Source organism: Wyeomyia smithii, chromosome 1, assembly GCF_029784165.1.
Source record: "Wyeomyia smithii strain HCP4-BCI-WySm-NY-G18 chromosome 1, ASM2978416v1, whole genome shotgun sequence".
NCBI classification, from domain to species: domain Eukaryota; kingdom Metazoa; phylum Arthropoda; class Insecta; order Diptera; family Culicidae; genus Wyeomyia; species Wyeomyia smithii.
In genome coordinates this window covers 54333174-54349406 of record NC_073694.1, presented here as the reverse complement: position 1 = coordinate 54349406, position 16233 = coordinate 54333174, and the positions used below count along the sequence as shown (strand labels likewise).

General features: G+C 41.0%; 3 protein-coding genes and 1 long non-coding RNA gene across 4 annotated transcripts; 2 read left to right on the top strand and 2 right to left on the bottom strand.

Annotated features, from left to right (window-relative positions):
- The first annotated feature begins 5494 nt into the window (after nucleotides 1-5494).
- LOC129717826 (uncharacterized) lies at nucleotides 5495-6136 on the top strand. The gene is made up of 2 exons (XR_008726746.1): nucleotides 5495-5589; nucleotides 5992-6136. It is a non-coding gene; the product is annotated as an uncharacterized LOC129717826 (long non-coding RNA).
- Nucleotides 6137-7473: 1337 nt separating this feature from the next.
- Nucleotides 7474-8699, bottom strand: LOC129717825 (uncharacterized). Its single transcript, XM_055668009.1, has 3 exons — nucleotides 8546-8699; nucleotides 8373-8487; nucleotides 7474-8308 (listed from the first exon to the last, which is right to left on the bottom strand). Exons 1-3 carry the CDS (start codon nucleotides 8573-8575, stop codon nucleotides 7914-7916), a joined length of 540 nt encoding a protein of 179 aa, XP_055523984.1. The 5' UTR covers nucleotides 8576-8699; the 3' UTR covers nucleotides 7474-7913.
- A 44-nt stretch (nucleotides 8700-8743) lies between these two features.
- Nucleotides 8744-9619, top strand: LOC129717824 (frataxin homolog, mitochondrial). The gene is made up of 2 exons (XM_055668008.1): nucleotides 8744-9232; nucleotides 9291-9619. The coding sequence occupies exons 1-2, from the start codon at nucleotides 8882-8884 to the stop codon at nucleotides 9558-9560; spliced, it is 621 nt and encodes a 206-aa protein (XP_055523983.1). The 5' UTR covers nucleotides 8744-8881; the 3' UTR covers nucleotides 9561-9619.
- LOC129717823 (uncharacterized) lies at nucleotides 9610-16111 on the bottom strand. Its single transcript, XM_055668007.1, has 3 exons — nucleotides 16021-16111; nucleotides 10540-10765; nucleotides 9610-10484 (listed from the first exon to the last, which is right to left on the bottom strand). Exons 2-3 carry the CDS (start codon nucleotides 10680-10682, stop codon nucleotides 9665-9667), a joined length of 963 nt encoding a protein of 320 aa, XP_055523982.1. The 5' UTR covers nucleotides 10683-10765; nucleotides 16021-16111; the 3' UTR covers nucleotides 9610-9664.
- Between the last annotated feature and the right edge of the window lie 122 nt (nucleotides 16112-16233).

The window sequence follows — 16233 nt, the reverse complement described above, 5'->3', positions numbered from 1 at the left end:
TTCCATCGCTGGTGCAGAAAAATGCAACTGTTATTTTCGACATCAACGGTTGCCGAGTGATGCGTGGCAACCAAACGGCAGCCATAGCGATGCTCAAACAAGGCCTCTACTACTTGAAGCAACCGAAAGAAGTTACCTTACTGACAGGTGAGAGCCATAATAAGGGTTGCAAACACGAATGGCACCAGAAATTCGGCCACCGGGATCTGAACGCGATTTCCAAAATGAAGAGAGACGGTTTAGTCACCGGATTGGAGATCCACGAGTGCGGAGCAAAGGCAATCTGCGAGTGTTGCTGTAAGGGTAAAAGTACCCGTACACCCTTCCCCAAGGAATCGAAATCGAGTACCAAGGCGCTATTGGACCTGGTACATACGGACGTGTGCGGTCCAGTGGAGGTACCATCCGTGACCGGATTCAGGTACTTCATGACGATAATCGACGACTATTCAAGATACTGCACGCTGTTCCTGCTGAAAGAGAATTCGGAAGTTGCGGACAAAATTCAAGAATATGTTGAGGCGGCCAAAACTCAGTTCGGTCGTAAACCAAAAGTAGTACGCTCCGATCAAGGAGTACAAAGTACAGCAGCGAAAGGCTACGATCGTTCTATCGTCGAGAGGGCATCAAGGTGCAATACACGGTGGCTTATAGTCCGCAGCAAAACGGAGTAGCAGAGCGACGAAACCGGTACTTGGTCGAGATGAGCCGATGTCTACTATTCGATTCAGGACTGGACCAGTGTTATTGGGCGGAAGCATTGAACACGGCTGTATATCTACAAAATATATCACCATCAAGATCCGTTTCAGTCACGCCATATGAATTGTGGAATGGTCGCAAACCTGGTGTTGGCCATCTCCAAGTTTTTGGCGCTAGCACCTGGGTACACATCCCGAAGCAGCAGCGGAAGAAGCTCAGTCCTACATCCCAGAAACTAACGTTCGTGGGATATTCTCAGGACCACAAGGCGTACCGTTTCCTGGACAAAACCACCCGGAAGATCTACATTAGCCGAGACGCCACGTTTGTCGAGAGTAAACAATATGAGCCTATTAAAGGCGTCCAGGAGGAGAACATGGTTGAGTTCCACTCTAGCCTGAAGCCAACAATAGAAAAGACACCCGATGATGATTACGACGATGAAGAAGAGGAAAGTGATGAAAGCGGCGATGAAGGTGACAATACCATTGTCGGAGGTGATTCGGATGGCAACAATGACGATAATGCCGAGCAATCAAATCAAGAAGACGATGAGCAAACCATTGTGAACATCGAACCACCAAATGGTCCACGACGTTCGGAGAGATCTACCAAGGGAATCCAGCCACAACGTTACGTAGAGGTCACTGGTGTCACCAGCAACAGCACCAACGAGCCAAGAAACTATTCCGAGGCAATTCAGTCTTCAGAAGCAGTAGCTTGGCAAAACGCGATGAAAGAAGAGCTGCAGTCGCTACGGGAAAACCAAACGTGGGAGCTAGTGTCTCTACCACCTGGAAGGAAAACCGTAGGATGCAAATGGACCTTCAAGAAAAAGCAGGACGAAAATGGTAAGACGGTGCGATACAAGGCCAGGTTGGTCGCACAAGGCTTTACGCAGAAATACGGGACGGACTACGACGGAGTTTTTGCTCCCGTTGCTCGTCAATCTACGCTTCGAACCATCCTGACCATTGCTGGTCGAGACAACATGCTAGTGCAACACATGGACATAAAAACCACTTACTTGTATGCCGAGTTAGAGGAAGATATATACATGCGTCCCCCACCTGGATTAAAAACGGACGGTGACAAAGTTTGCCACTTGAAACGCAGCATCTATGGGCTGAAACAATCAGCACGGGTATGGAACCAGAAAATAAATAACGTATTTAAGAAGATGGGGTTCAAACCTGCCGATTCGGATCCTTGTCTGTATGTGAGGATGCTGAATGGTAAGCGTAGCTACATAATCATCTATGTGGACGACATGGTCGTTTGCTGCTACACACAAGAAAGGTGCTGGAAAAACAGTTCAAATTCTCAAGCCTGGGAGAGCTGCGACTGTTCCTTGGAATTAGAATTAAAAAGCAAGATGGTCACTATGTGTTGAATCAGTCCGGATACATCGACAAGATCGTGGAGTGGTTCGGACACGAAAATGCCAAGCCATCCAAAATTCCTATCGATCCTGCCTACGTCAAGCAAAAGGAGGAGGAAGAGCTGCCTACCAACGAATCGTACCGAAGCTTGGTGGGTAGTTTGCTGTACGTCGGGGTCAACACCCGGCCAGATATCTGCCTGAGCACATCACTGCTAGGGATAAAGGTATCCAAACCAACTAATCGGGACTGGACAGAGCCAAAACGAGTGCTAAGGTACCTCAAGGCAACCAAAGAGTTTTCGCTGCATCTTGGCTCCAGAGATGAAGTTTTGGAGTGCTTTGTGGATGCAGACTGGGCTGGAGATGAAGGAGACCGAAAATTCAACTCCGGTTACCTAATTAAGTTTGGTGGCGGCCTGGTAAGTTGGGGCACCCACAAGCAAACCTGCGTTGCTCTCTCTTCAACAGAAGCCGAGTTCGTGGCGCTGGCACAAGGATGCCAGGAGCTGCTATGGATGCGAAAACTTCTAAAGGACGTCAACGAGGAACCAGTCAATCCAACCATCATTTACGAGGATAATCAATCGTGTATCAAAATGGTGGAATCTGACCGTCTGGAAAGAAGGTCCAAGCACATCGATACAAAACATGCGTTCACCAGAGATCTTCGCCAAAAACGGATCATCGACCTGCAATATTTACCAACCACCGAGATGGAAGCCGATCTGATGACCAAACCTTTAGAGCGGTTGAAGCTGGAGAAACATCGATATGCAATCGGTGTCCGGAGAGATCTAGAAGGCAATCGTTGACTTCGTTGAGGAGGAGTGTTGTATGCAAATCTCAATTGCATAACAACGAAGCAACCAAATAACATTTCGAATTCAATCACAGCAAACATTTGATATGAGAGAGAATAAATTATTCATTCGTTAGTTAGTAACCGTTCAAACCAGTTGACTTTTAATTCAGTCCCACTGTTGCTATTACAATAAGTAATAAATGGCTACTGCAAAATACTGAAATGGCTGGAATTCTGGACAGACTAACCAGTAAACGAGAATAATCGGCAACTGGTACCTTTTGGTGCCTCGAAATTTTGTTACAGAAGTTTTGTAAAAGAAGCGTTGCAATTCCCCCTACTATTTGCTTCAACGGAATATTTTTTTTTATAAGAATACGGTAGTCAACGTCATGCGGTCGTGTCTTGAATACCACCCTCCTACTTTTTTTTTGCATTTCTCAAAAATACTCATTTTCAGGCGGTTTTCCAAATCTTTGTTTCCTACTAGGTTTCCTATTTTAAAAAGTTGATAACACTAAAATCAAAACTTTTCAATGATTGTATCATAGACTAACAGACGTAACACTGGAACTTAACTCTGTTACGTTGTGATATTTACTGAAACACTTGGTGGTAACAACTAATATAACTATATTTAATGCGTATAATATTTGTAGACAATAAAGCACCCGATCGTGTGTGATGTGGTTTCTCGACTCACTCGGCTGTCTTTTATGATCAGCGCCGATACCAAAAAGTGATGACGTTTGAGCGTTATCCTTTAGTAACGTTTGGGAGAGGGGTACTCCAACACCTCCCCTTTTTAGTAAACCTGGTAGGGTTCGTAGCGGATTGGTGTTCTACGCTGACGCGTCGAACGACGTTGTACCTCAGGATCTATCGTAGGTGGCTTTTTTGGTAACCGAGGTCGAGGATTTCCCTCTTCGCGACCCATGAGCTCTCGCAAAAACTCCCGTTGAAAATCATTCAAACTTTCCGACGATCCTGATGTCGATGCTACCTCCTTAGTAGTATTTGGTTCGGTTGGACCGAGTCCCCAGGCGCCCAACAGTATGTCGAGGGGGACAGTCCGCTCTGCTTCACATGATTCACTCGGTTTATCTTCGTAGCGTGTCCTCAGTTGGTTGCTATGCGACCGGATAAGCCGCTGCATTTCTGGAAGCCAAACGTTGTATATGACAGTACCCACTCGTTCAACGATTTCTTTATTTATTTATTTTTCACCTCGAAGGATTTTTCCTTCGAACCATGTTTAGCGTTGAATTGTTTGTTTTGCTTCAGACTGTTATCCTTGAAAAATCTGGTTGCCGTCTGGAGCATTTCGACACGGTGTAGATCTGTAGCAGAGCAAAAAGGTATCAATTGCTTCTTCTAATGACTCTCCTCCCGCCTGAATTTTTTTTTATTGTCCGTTTGAACGTGTCGACAAAACGTTCCACTTGCCCATTGCTTTGGGGATGGAACGGCGCTGTTTTTAAATGCATAATACCGTTTGCCTCGCAAAATCGTGTCGTGAACCTTCGTCAGTCCCTTCATCGCCATCGCCTTTTCCCACTGTTGCTGCTGATTGGTAGTCATAAACAGCGTCCCGCACGGCTGCTGCGTGCCCGTCTTTTCGAATCCTGACTGAAGCTGCCGTCCATCAGTCCGAGAGAGATTTTTTTCCATCCTGCGCCTTCCTCCAGTGTTCGGCTCCACCGCCGAAGTTTTGTTTGCGTGCTGCTTTCCGCTCATCCCAACTGCTTCCATTGAACTCCGTCACAAGAATGAAACCTCGGGGACAAGAACACCTCCTTTTATAGCAGATGTTATTTCCCCTTCGAAGTAATATGTCCGACTCGTCTGCCAGTGCTCGCAGGAAAGAATATTATTTTCAGATTGAACAATATGTTTTGGTATAGACGATTACGCTAATGATATTATTTTCTTGTACAAATAAGAAACCTTATTTTTTTTTTTAATTTATTCTATTTATTATTCATATATCCCACAAATCGCTCAAACACATCGCTTGTTAGCTGTGTCCCATTGTCCGACACTAGCACTTCAGGCATTCCAAATCTGCTGAAGATCTGACGTAAAATAGAGATGGTTGCTGCTGTGGTGATTCTGGTAGCCTTCGTTGCCGCCACAGTGTAGGATGAAGACTGTCCTCCTATAAGAACCGTATCACGCTTCAGGTTAATGAGAGATTTGCACTCTTCGACAACCTTCTCAAGTGTGATATCATTTGTGTCATTAATTTTCGACAACAAACGCATCCTAATGTCATAATCCTTGGATGATTTTAGCCCACACAAGAAAATGAGACATTTGAATTTTTAATTTTTATATAGATAGCCTGCTCGCACCTACACGAAACTCTATAATGAACTATGTTCTAAAAAGAAGCATAAATGTTTGCCTTCCTTTTTTACCACAAAAGTCAGGAGAACAGCAGAAGTGTTGTAGTCGCGAATAATTTTTTTCAATTCTAACAAAATGTATCGATATCTCAAAAGTATCGAGCTCGAGCATCGATACCAATTTGTCGTGTATCGTGAAAAAAGAATCGATTATGGATCGGTATCGGCAGAATCGTAACGTCACTAGTAACGAAAAAGAAGTAAACAGAAGCACGTGTGGGGGTCGTGACGTAGATCTCCAAAAACAAGAAAAAGCCATTTGGAATTGTGTTCCGCATTGTTTAACGACGCAGGTAGGCATTTTCAGCCGTAAACTGTCATAACTTGTGAAAATTTCTTGAAAAAATGTGCCGAACATTTATTTTCCATCTCCGTACCTTTCTATATTCCATTGGGTGAGATAGTCTATAGAGTTCTCCAAGCGAAAACACACAAACACTACGACACGGCCCGCTTTACACTGTATATTGAAATTTGTGAGAGTGTGAATCAAACTCGGTAGTTTTTTATGCTCTCTTTCAGATGACAGTTCTCACAGGTAACAAAAAATTCTTACAGCTAACAAAAAATAAATCGTAAACATCGCACTAATACAAACGCACCTGGAGAACTCTATGGGCGAAATCCACCACTGACAGTTTCTGAAATGGTGAGGATTTAGAGAGAAAAGGGTAAAATCAGAGTCTATGTTTAAGAGTCCCGCAAAGATGAAACCAAAGGAACCAAATCAGTGTCAAACGAGGGTACCAATCGAGCAATGTAAATAAACAAGGTGATAATGTTAGGAGTGGATGAAAAGTGTTGTAATTGAGCGTAATAAAGAATATGTGTTTTTCCGAAGTTTTACTTACACATTTTAATCCAACATTAAACCTGTACACTGGTTCACTTAAATTTAACAATAAATCACCTGTGTAATCTTTCAAAACTGTGTACCTTGTGAAGAATTTCAAAAAATGATATTCGCTTATGCATGGTGAAAAACAGAACTGTATAGTTCTTGGCAACAAACGGCACAAAAACTGTGTTGCCGAAACGATAGATTTTCTTTTCGCGCGACTCTATATACATAGACTCTGGGTAAAATCGGTAAAACGCAATAAATTTGTGTACGATGCCAGAGAGTACCACCTTTGTTTTTTTTATACAGTTATATGGCCTAAAAAATCAATGGGAGTCAGTTTAAAAACTAATACACTTCGTTTGGAAAAAACTATTATGGCTTTTTTGTAGCCGACAACATTTTCTGAAAAACACACTTATAAAATTTCGCCGAATCTTGGCATTGTTTGTGCCGAGATTTGGACAGCCGAGTGCTCGGCTGAATTTCTTTTGCCGAGAATCGGAAAACCAATATTTGACAGATGTCATTTTATGCCGAGAATCGCGGTACACAGTTGACTGTGCTCTCGGCAAATCCAGCCGAGAAGCGGCAAACCAGTCCAACGACCTTTCGGTTATATAAGCTGAATGTTCGGCACAGTAAAGAGCCGGTTTTTCAGTGGAATCCAATCGCAGAAAATAGTTTTGCTGTGAATCAGGTAGTTTTTTTTTCAAAAGATAAGTTATAAGCTCGATGAGATAAGTAAAGAAATTTATTCATACTAAATCTTCAATACTTATCTTTATCTTGCTCGCCAATAGGGCATTGAGCTAAACATCTAATCTAAAATTACGTCTAATGACTATCCCTAAAACAAATACAATATTGTATTCACACGATTTGAAACTACACTTTTTGAGTTCCAGCCACTTCCCCCCAAACTGTACTACATTTTTTTCGGCTACCGGATTGTAAACACTTGTAATTTGCACAAATTTCAAACTCCAAACTTGTATCCGATTCCTGTTTGCTCACCCGTAACACGCATAAATTTGCACTAAGAAAAATGGCGGCAACTCGTTCATGAAAATGACAGCTGTATTGCCGAAACACGGCAACGAGTATACCAGTAGATACCAGTAATGTTTTTGCTGACCTCGGCATCAACAGTGTTTAACGATAAATTCGGCAAAAAATAGAGACGAGATTCGTCAAGCTTAGTTTTTTGGACGAAGTCTTGGCAAAATGATCTGACAACTGTCGGCAACCGGCATTTTTTTGCTGAAATACCGGTTGAATCCAAAGTTGCCGAGTGAACTCGGATGTTTTTTGTGAAAATTTAAAAAAACTAAACTGATTTTTACAATGAATTTTTATTCAGTTATTCAACTTTTTCTGCTCTATCATTCTGTTCATTATGCTTTAAACTATCCCATGAAACCAAAGAATATTAAAAACAAATTCAACAAAAATTGGACAAACGTCCTATGTAATCCATCAACGTCTAAAAGTTGGAGTAAGCGTTTCCAGCTAAATTGCCGATAATTCTTCGATCATAATCCTGGGTACAAATGAACCAATATCATACGTACTAATGGAATTTTATTTATATTTTTATCAAATGTTTAGGAACAATATTTTTCCCATCATCCATAAATGGCCCTGCTATAATAAATTACTGTGCTAGATTCTACCTTCACTGTTATACCTATAAATAAAAACTTAAGTACAAAACGCTAAAAGCAAGATTCTTCTGGTAGATATTAGCTACCGAATTAAAAGAACGTTCAGCAGTTAATCATTTGAGCTGACGCGATATCTTTCATTACCAAGACCATTCCATCGATCCAAACAGTCGTACGCTCTCGATAGTCCAAAGTAGCCAGCCAAAAACACCAACCCCATAAAGGCCAGTAGAGAGAACACGCAGAGCAGCACGCCAACCAGCAACATCGAGGCGACTGTTATCAGTGTTCCTTCGATCAGTACGAATCCAGTGAAAGTCATGATAGCGGTGGCCAGCGTGAAAAATACAAACAACATAAACGGGAGAGTGATGATGAACATTCCAGTCGCGATCCCAACCGCCAGCAGTGGATGCCTTCTCAGGGCTTCGTAAATTGAAATACCTATTTCCTTTACATGATATCGGACGATTAAATTATTGGCGTACATGTAGATCAAATTAACTGGGGGAAAAAGTAACATTAAAATAATTGCACTGTCTCAGAAATTTTGTTGAAGTATACATACAGTAGAGTGTGCCACGCTCAAAAAGAAACCGAGCGAATTCTTCACCGTTTCGTTCATTTGTTTGGCGATTTCTAGCTTGTGGCGAATCCGGAGCGTCTGAGGAGAGATCTTCTTCCTGACGCGACAAAAAATAATTAACAAAACGCTAATCTCGCGTTTTATGATTGTCTTACCACATCACTTCCGTGCCTGATAACCATCATGAATACCTAATTGATTAAATAAGCTTTGTTACATGAAATTTACAAGAATTCGAGAAAACGACGCTGAATGCAATTTTAATGTTTTTGTTTTGTTTTGTTTTTTTAATCTAAAGCAGATATGCCAAATGACAAATCTACACTCGGAGAAAACATCGTACCGGGAAGAAAAAAGATCACACTTTTTTCTAAGTGTACAAATTGTTTGACAGTCGGCGTAACGACAGCTGGACTTGTTATTGTTGTGGTCTTATGAAATCGGATCTTTTGAACTTAAATTAGTCATTAGCACATAACGAAACAGGCATTATGAGTCTTCTCATCGCGATCCGTAGTTTGTCTACTCAAGTAAATAATCCTCGGACTATTCGTTTGACGCCGTCATTGTTCAATAAACATATAAAGCGTACTTTAAGCAGTCACCAGCTATGCTGCAAACAAATTAGCAAAGTGCAAACAAATCAGTCGGGCGCAGACCTGCTACACAATCGACGGAGAAATTTACGTTCTATGAATCCGAACAATTTCATTTCAGCTTCGCTGGTCGACTCTGCTACCTTCGAAGTGGTATGCTCCGAGACTCTGGAATCTTTGTGTGATTACATGGAGCAATTGGTAGAGGAAACAAGCTTCCTAAAATCAGCAGACGTGACTTACGGGGTACATCGGATATTCACATATATTAATGCGAATATTGTTTCAATCATCATAATTGCAGGACGGTGTACTGACAGTAAACTTTGGGAAGCCGTACGGAACCTACGTCATAAATAGACAGTCACCAAACCGACAGATTTGGCTAAGTTCGCCAACCAGTGGTCCAAAACGGTACGATTATATCCCGGACAAATCGACCACCAGCAAAGGTTGCTGGGTGTATAAGCACGACGGCATCTCCTTGCACGAACTACTACAGCGAGAATTACCTGAAATCGTTCAAAGGGAAGTCGATTTTCTATCTTTACCGTATGGCCAGCGAATTAAGTGATTGGCATTTTATATCTAAGCATCATTCTATGAGACGAAAAAAACTAGCGTTTGTTTAGACGCGCTTTTTTTATTAATTTAATTTAATTTTAGATTTATAATCACCTAATCTGTACCAGTACTGCCTTCGCCGTTCAGAAAACTCATGATGTTGATTGTGGAGGCCGTGTCTACCGAAGATGGTCCTGCCCCTGATGTTTCCAGCTGAGAATGCTGTTGCAATTGTGCTCCTTCCAGAAAGCTCATATATTCTTCCTCCTTGACGGTTTCCATTTTACTACTTGTCTGATGCATGCCTTGTGCTGCGGACAAATGGTTCTCTTGTAAAAGTTTATCGTACTCTTGAAAGATATCCTTGAATTCGCGAATTTCGTTTTTATTCTTGTTGCCCAGCTCTTTGTAATAGTTATGTAAACTGGTCACACTCCGTTTGCTAACCGCAAAATAACTCTTCTCTAAAGTAAGAATATCCAGGGTAGACTGCGCTTCACGACCCTCACTAACCAATACATCTCGCATTGATTCGCACAATAGTCGCATATACTGATCTATCCCGTCGACCATCATAATCAAGGCAGATTCATTAATCTCGGAAAAGCCTGCCACCCTCAGTAGGCCACATATTACTTTTCGGAGAGCTTGGATCAACACCGGTCTTGTGAGCTTTGGATAGCTTCTTGGTTCGCCACGCGTAAATCGACTGTCATGAGGATTTGCAAACCATAAAGGTCGTAGAATTTTCTCATTCCTGTTCAAGTCGGCAGTATTGGCCGGTGGAAAGTCGATGTTTGGCATCAGCTGGCAGGGATTCAGAATGTAGCTGTGTCCGGACTTGGTGGAATAGGTATCGATCAGAGTTTGAATCATTTCGGTTTGATTCATTACTTCTACCGTTTGTGTTACCAGTGGATTTTTCAATGGGATCCTAAAAAAAAATATTAGGTGAGTTTTGGTCCATTTATATCAAGGAGCTCTCTTACCTCTTTTCACGAGTTATCGTATATGGAAGTTTGATTTGCTGAAACTTTTCCATTTTTGTCATCGGAAGTATGATTTCGTTGCTAGCAATTTCGTTCTTTTTGTCGCTGCCATCTTCTAGTGATCCCCAATGTTTACGCTTCATGATGAATAGATATTTTACGAATCTTTACTAATATCCTCAAATATCACACGAAATAATCGAGAATGCTCAGAATTTGAACTGTTGTTTACAAACTTCTTCTTCTTTCTGTTTGCACCCAGAGTGCATAATTTCGGGCTAGCTACCAAGACTATATGCCCTGCTGATTTTTTTGACGGTCATCTGACCACAGCTGAGGGGCTGAAGTTTCTTACAGATCCATAGCTGCTTTTTTGACGAATTTCGCAATTTCTTTTATCATGTTTACGTTTTTCATTTGAAAAATTTCTATAAGTGTGTTGTTTTTGCCGAAAGAATACGTTGAGCGTGTTCTACTATAAATATCACAATGTAATATTTGATGTTCTGCTGTCTCTATTGTGTCACATTTCTCACATTTCGGGTTGTCTGTTAGCTTCATTTTATGTTTCCAATACTTGGAGAAGTCGTAATCCTTGTACCATTCATCCGTTTCCAAAGTTTTTCTGTTCTTCAAAATCCAGAATGCGACCTTGTATGATATCCTGTTGTCTATTATTGGTTGACCATGCGTTGTTCCTTTTTTGGCTAGATAGTCTGCTATTTCGTTGCCTTTTATACCTATATGGCTTGGTATCCATTGCAGTGATACTTTCCATCTTGCTGCCGATGCTAATATTTCATCTAGTATTTTTTCGCGATCAGCTTGTTCTCTTGCTAGCTCCAAAATTTCGCAAGCTGACCGGGAGTCCGTATATATAACTGTATTCACTAAGTTTTCCGTCGCAATAACGTCCATGGCCACTTTGATCGCCATTAGTTCTGCTCCAGTGATACTCACTTCGTTTGCCAGTTGATATGTCGCTCTTATGCTAGTTCCTTCCACGTAAATACCAATTCCGCATGAGTGGTTATCTTTCGAGGCGTCAGTGAAGATTTTTCTACGTCCTTTATAGGTCCCATTGAAAGCAAATAATAGCAGTTGTTTAAGCCGCTGTGGGTTTGTGTTTTCTTTTGATGTCAAAAGTCCTTTGAGTGTGGGACGGATTTCCAATCCGTGGTATTTTGGACAGTTTTTTTCAATTTGCATGATGGAGTCAAATAGCTGAAAATGTTGCATGTAAACTTTTTCCATGTAACTAATCTTGTTTGCATCTGAGCAATTTTTGATTGTCGTTTTAATAAGTTGCTCTCCAACAGCTGTTTTATATGCGATGTTTCGTGCTATTTCTTTACCCGTAATATACTCGTGCCTGATTTTTAGCGGTTCCAGTCCAGATACAGCGAGAAGCGTATTTAATGGGGTACTTTTTGTGCACCCAGTTGCCTTTCGAAGGCTTTGATTATTGATGACTGTTAATGAATTCAGATTAACTTTGGCTGCATTGTTGTATACCGTAGATCCATACTCCAGGGTACTTCGGATCAACGCTTTGTGAATATTCAACATTGTTTCGGGGTGTCCGCCATTTTTAATTCCACTGATAACTTTTACCATATTGAGTCTTTCATTGACCTTCTCTTTAAGCTCTGTTATGTGCTTCCCAAATGTTACAGATCTGTCTATCGTCACTCCCAAGTATTTATGGGACCTAACGGTCTCTACTGCTGATCCGTCAATGTGGTAGTCTAGAGATTTTTCGCCTCCATGAAATAAAATGCTTTTTGTTTTTCCTGGGTTGATTGTTAGATTAAGGTCCGTTGCTGTTTCCACGAATAGGTCCAGATATGTTTGTCCAACTGATTTCAGCAATTCATCCATCTTCGCTGTGACAATAATGCCGAAGTCATCCGCGAATTGCACCAGCTCAACTCCATCGACTTGAATTTTGTGCATTTTGGCAGTGTACACATTAAAAAGTGTGGGAGACAAAACATCCCCCTGAGGCAGCCCTTCACTGACTGTTCGTGTCAAGGTTTTGTTGTTTATTTGAAAAACTATTTCTCTATTGTTAAGAAAGTTTATAATCCAATGTATTAGTTCAGATGGTATCCGATTTTCTAGCATAACCTTTTCTAGTGCATCGACCTTCACCTTGCAGAACGCATTGCTCAGGTCTACAAATATTATACACGTTAGGTTGCCTTCTCTTTTGTTGGCCTTTATTTTGTTGACAACATACGACACACATGTATTCGTGGATAGCCCCTTACGAAATCCAAAAGATTTCGAGGGAAGTACATTGTTCATTTCTATCACTCTTTGTAGTTTTTCTAAGACTGCTGTATTCACAACTTTAATACAAGTTGGAACCAGCGAGATTGGTCGTTTTCCTTCTAGTTTCTCCTGGTCCTTTCCTGCTTTCGGTATAGCCACTATTTTTATTCTTTTCAGATTTTCGTCAGGGTATCCCCTACGCCACTGCTTGTTGAAGTCCGTTAGTAGTTTCTTCACGACATCTGGTGGTAATTGTCTTAGCATTCCATAAGTCAGTCTATCATCACCCGGTGCGGAATTCGCATTTTTGGCCAAAACGATTCTATTCCAGTTTTGTTCATCTAAAATGTCGTAACTAGCCTGATATCCGCCAGCGTTAATTTCTTCCACTCTGCTCGTTTGGCCAAAGTGCAGGTCCAAAAATTGTTCTGCCAATTCCTCGTCATCTAAAAGTGGACTGTTTTCCTTCCTATATGTCTTCTTCCCCGTAAGTCTGCCTATTTTTATCCACAGTTCTTTTGAGCTAGTCCAAGGACCAATTTGTTCAACGAACTCTTTCCATTTTTTTTCTTTTTCTTCCTTCTTTTTTCTTCTGAACACTGCTGATGCTCTCTTTAACTTGATCAAATTTTCTATGCTGCCTATATTGTTGAATTCTCTTCTAGCTTGTGTTTTTGTTTTCCAGGCCTCTTCCACTTCTGATGTCCACCAGTATTTGGGTGTATATTTGTTTCGTTGTTTACTTTCCTTGAATATTCGTTTCACCTTTCCTGTGAGGTCTTTCCAGGATTGTATCTCGCTGGAATCTAGTGATGCCAGCTGTTTATTAATTTTTGCTCTATTGTAAATCCACTTATCCTGTGTTCTCGTCTCTTTAGTTCTCATGACTACTTGTATCGCCATGTGGTGGCTGCCTATTCCAAAATCTCGAACTGTCCAGTCCAGTTCTCCAAATAGATTCGCTGAACAGATTGAGACATCTATGGCAGTACTTTTTTGGTTTAGTTGAATGGGTATAAATGTGCTTTGTCCGTTATTCAGAATTAGCCAATTATATAGAGTAATCAGCTCCATTAGAATGCAGCCTTTCTTATCACTCTTTTCGTTGCCCCATGTAACATGGTGTGCGTTCCAGTCGCCTCCAATTATTACATTTTTGTATCTTTTCATTGCTTCGAATATTTTTGTTACATCTTCTTCGAAAACTTCATTTTTTATTTGAGTAGTTATATACACTGATGCCACAACGATGTCTTTACTCGGAATAACAACTGCCACCGCTTGAGTGTCTTCCGATAGGTTTTCGATTTCAATTTTCTTGTAATTGAAACTATTTCTTAGGTAGATGGCTGATCCACCGTAATTATCTTCCCTCGATTGTAAAACTTTATGGAATCCCGAAATTCTGTAGCGAGAGCTGTTCTCGTTCCTGAGTCCATGTTTCTGATAGCAATGCAATTGTATATTCTTCTCCAATCAACACTCTGTAACTCTTCTTTGTGTTTATTCAGACTTTGTATATTACATTGTATTATTTTAATTTTTTCCTCCATTGCAATTTGTTATTTTCTTCTTCTTCTTTCTAGTTGAATGTTTCTATGCGATTGTTTGGTTTAATTGAAAATACTTTTGCACTGCTTGCTTTATTTTTTCTTTCATTTCCGCACTAATACTTTCTTCATTAATAAGCTCCGAATAGAAGCTCATAGCCTTATGTTGATATTTATGCGTAACACTTAATTCTATTTGTTGGTTCTTTTCCTGCATCATTCTCTTCCACTTTTCTACCTCCTGTACTTTGTGTGTGTTCTTTAATCCAACGCCATCTGTTTGGTGATTCCAGTTCAACTGATTCTCATTTTTTGTCATTGATGGTCCTGGTGTAGGTTCCGATTGTAGTTTCTCTTTCGATGATAATTCCGTATTTGCTGGTCGCTTCCGCTTGTTTTGCGGATTTTGCTTCTTGTCTGTATACAGTTTGATAGCAGGTGTGATGGGGACTCTCGGTTTGTTCGTTTGCTGCCACTGTGTTTCTAGGTTGCTGCCATCCGCTAATGTTTCCGCTAACGTTGGCATGTCCTGCAGTAAGTTCAATGGTTCGAATATGTTGTTCGAGGTGAAGGAAACCATATCCCTAGCCTCGATATAAGTGTAGTTCTTCTTCACCATGATAGATTTTATTTGCTCTTGTCGAAGTCGCTCTGGGCAGCCGACGCTGCCGGTTGCGTGTGTCTTTTTGCAATGTAGACATTTGATACGTTGTTGGCAATCATCGTAGTGTCCATCTTCATGGCGTTCACCGCACGTTTGGCATCTTTGGAAACCCTTGCAGTTTTCCGCATTATGGTTGTACCGTAAACACTTCTTGCAGAAAACAACCTTCTGCACGAATGGTTGTACCTTGCTTAGACAACAGAACAACTTTACCTTGTCTGGCAAACGGCTTGCTCGAAATGTGATTGAAACTCTGTTCGATGGCTGCTTCATTCCATCCACGTATCGATTTAGACGGTAGACATCTACATTTCAGCCTCACTTTGGAGGTCCATTTTGATTTCATCGGTCGTTATATCTGTTGGGATACCAGTGATAACTCCTGAAATGCAAACAACATGTTTTGGAATGTATGCAGAATACATTCCATCCTTCTCTTTGTTAATTTCGTCGACTATTGAGTTTGCCCGGAGGTAGCTGTTGAAAACCACCATGATCTTGTTCCTTCCAATCTGCTTCATATCAATTATGTGATTTTTGTACAGTGGGGCACTACATAGCTTCGAACCCAATGAAAATTTGTTGATTCGTTTGACATTCGCTCCGGGTTGTGGCTTGGTTCGCATCTCGAAGTAAACTCGGTAAGGAGCTTCATCGCTGATGATGTACTCAAACTTTTCACGTTGCTTTTCGTTTTTTCCTCTGGTGTCCGGAGGATCTTCTTCTATCTCCGTCATAACCTCACTTTTCTTCTTCTTCTTAACCAGAATGGCGTCTGTCTACTTCGCTCTTATTTTCACAGAAAAAGCCTCAGAACGCTACTTTTTCTTTTGGTCTACTCTTTCTTCACCTTTTCCTACTCTTAAACTGCTATATTCTCCAATTTTCTACGATGTATCCGTGAAATTAAACTTCCCAAATTCAATTTTTTCTAGAAGTTGTCCGACACGTTTGAAAGGTTGGTTTGGAATCCAGCCGTTCTCAGAAAAGGTTTACAAACTTCGTCTTCATCCTCGTTTACGTTTCTTCAGCGATGCCAGTTTTTACTCATCGATACACTTTTGAACAATGTTTCATATCGATAAAGTAAATAACTGCTTAATGAAAAATGCCTGCCAAGGTAGAAGATGCATCTCAAAGGGAAATGTTGCTGTATCTCAAAATATTTATCGCTGCTCTTTTTAACACACATCTTCCAGTATA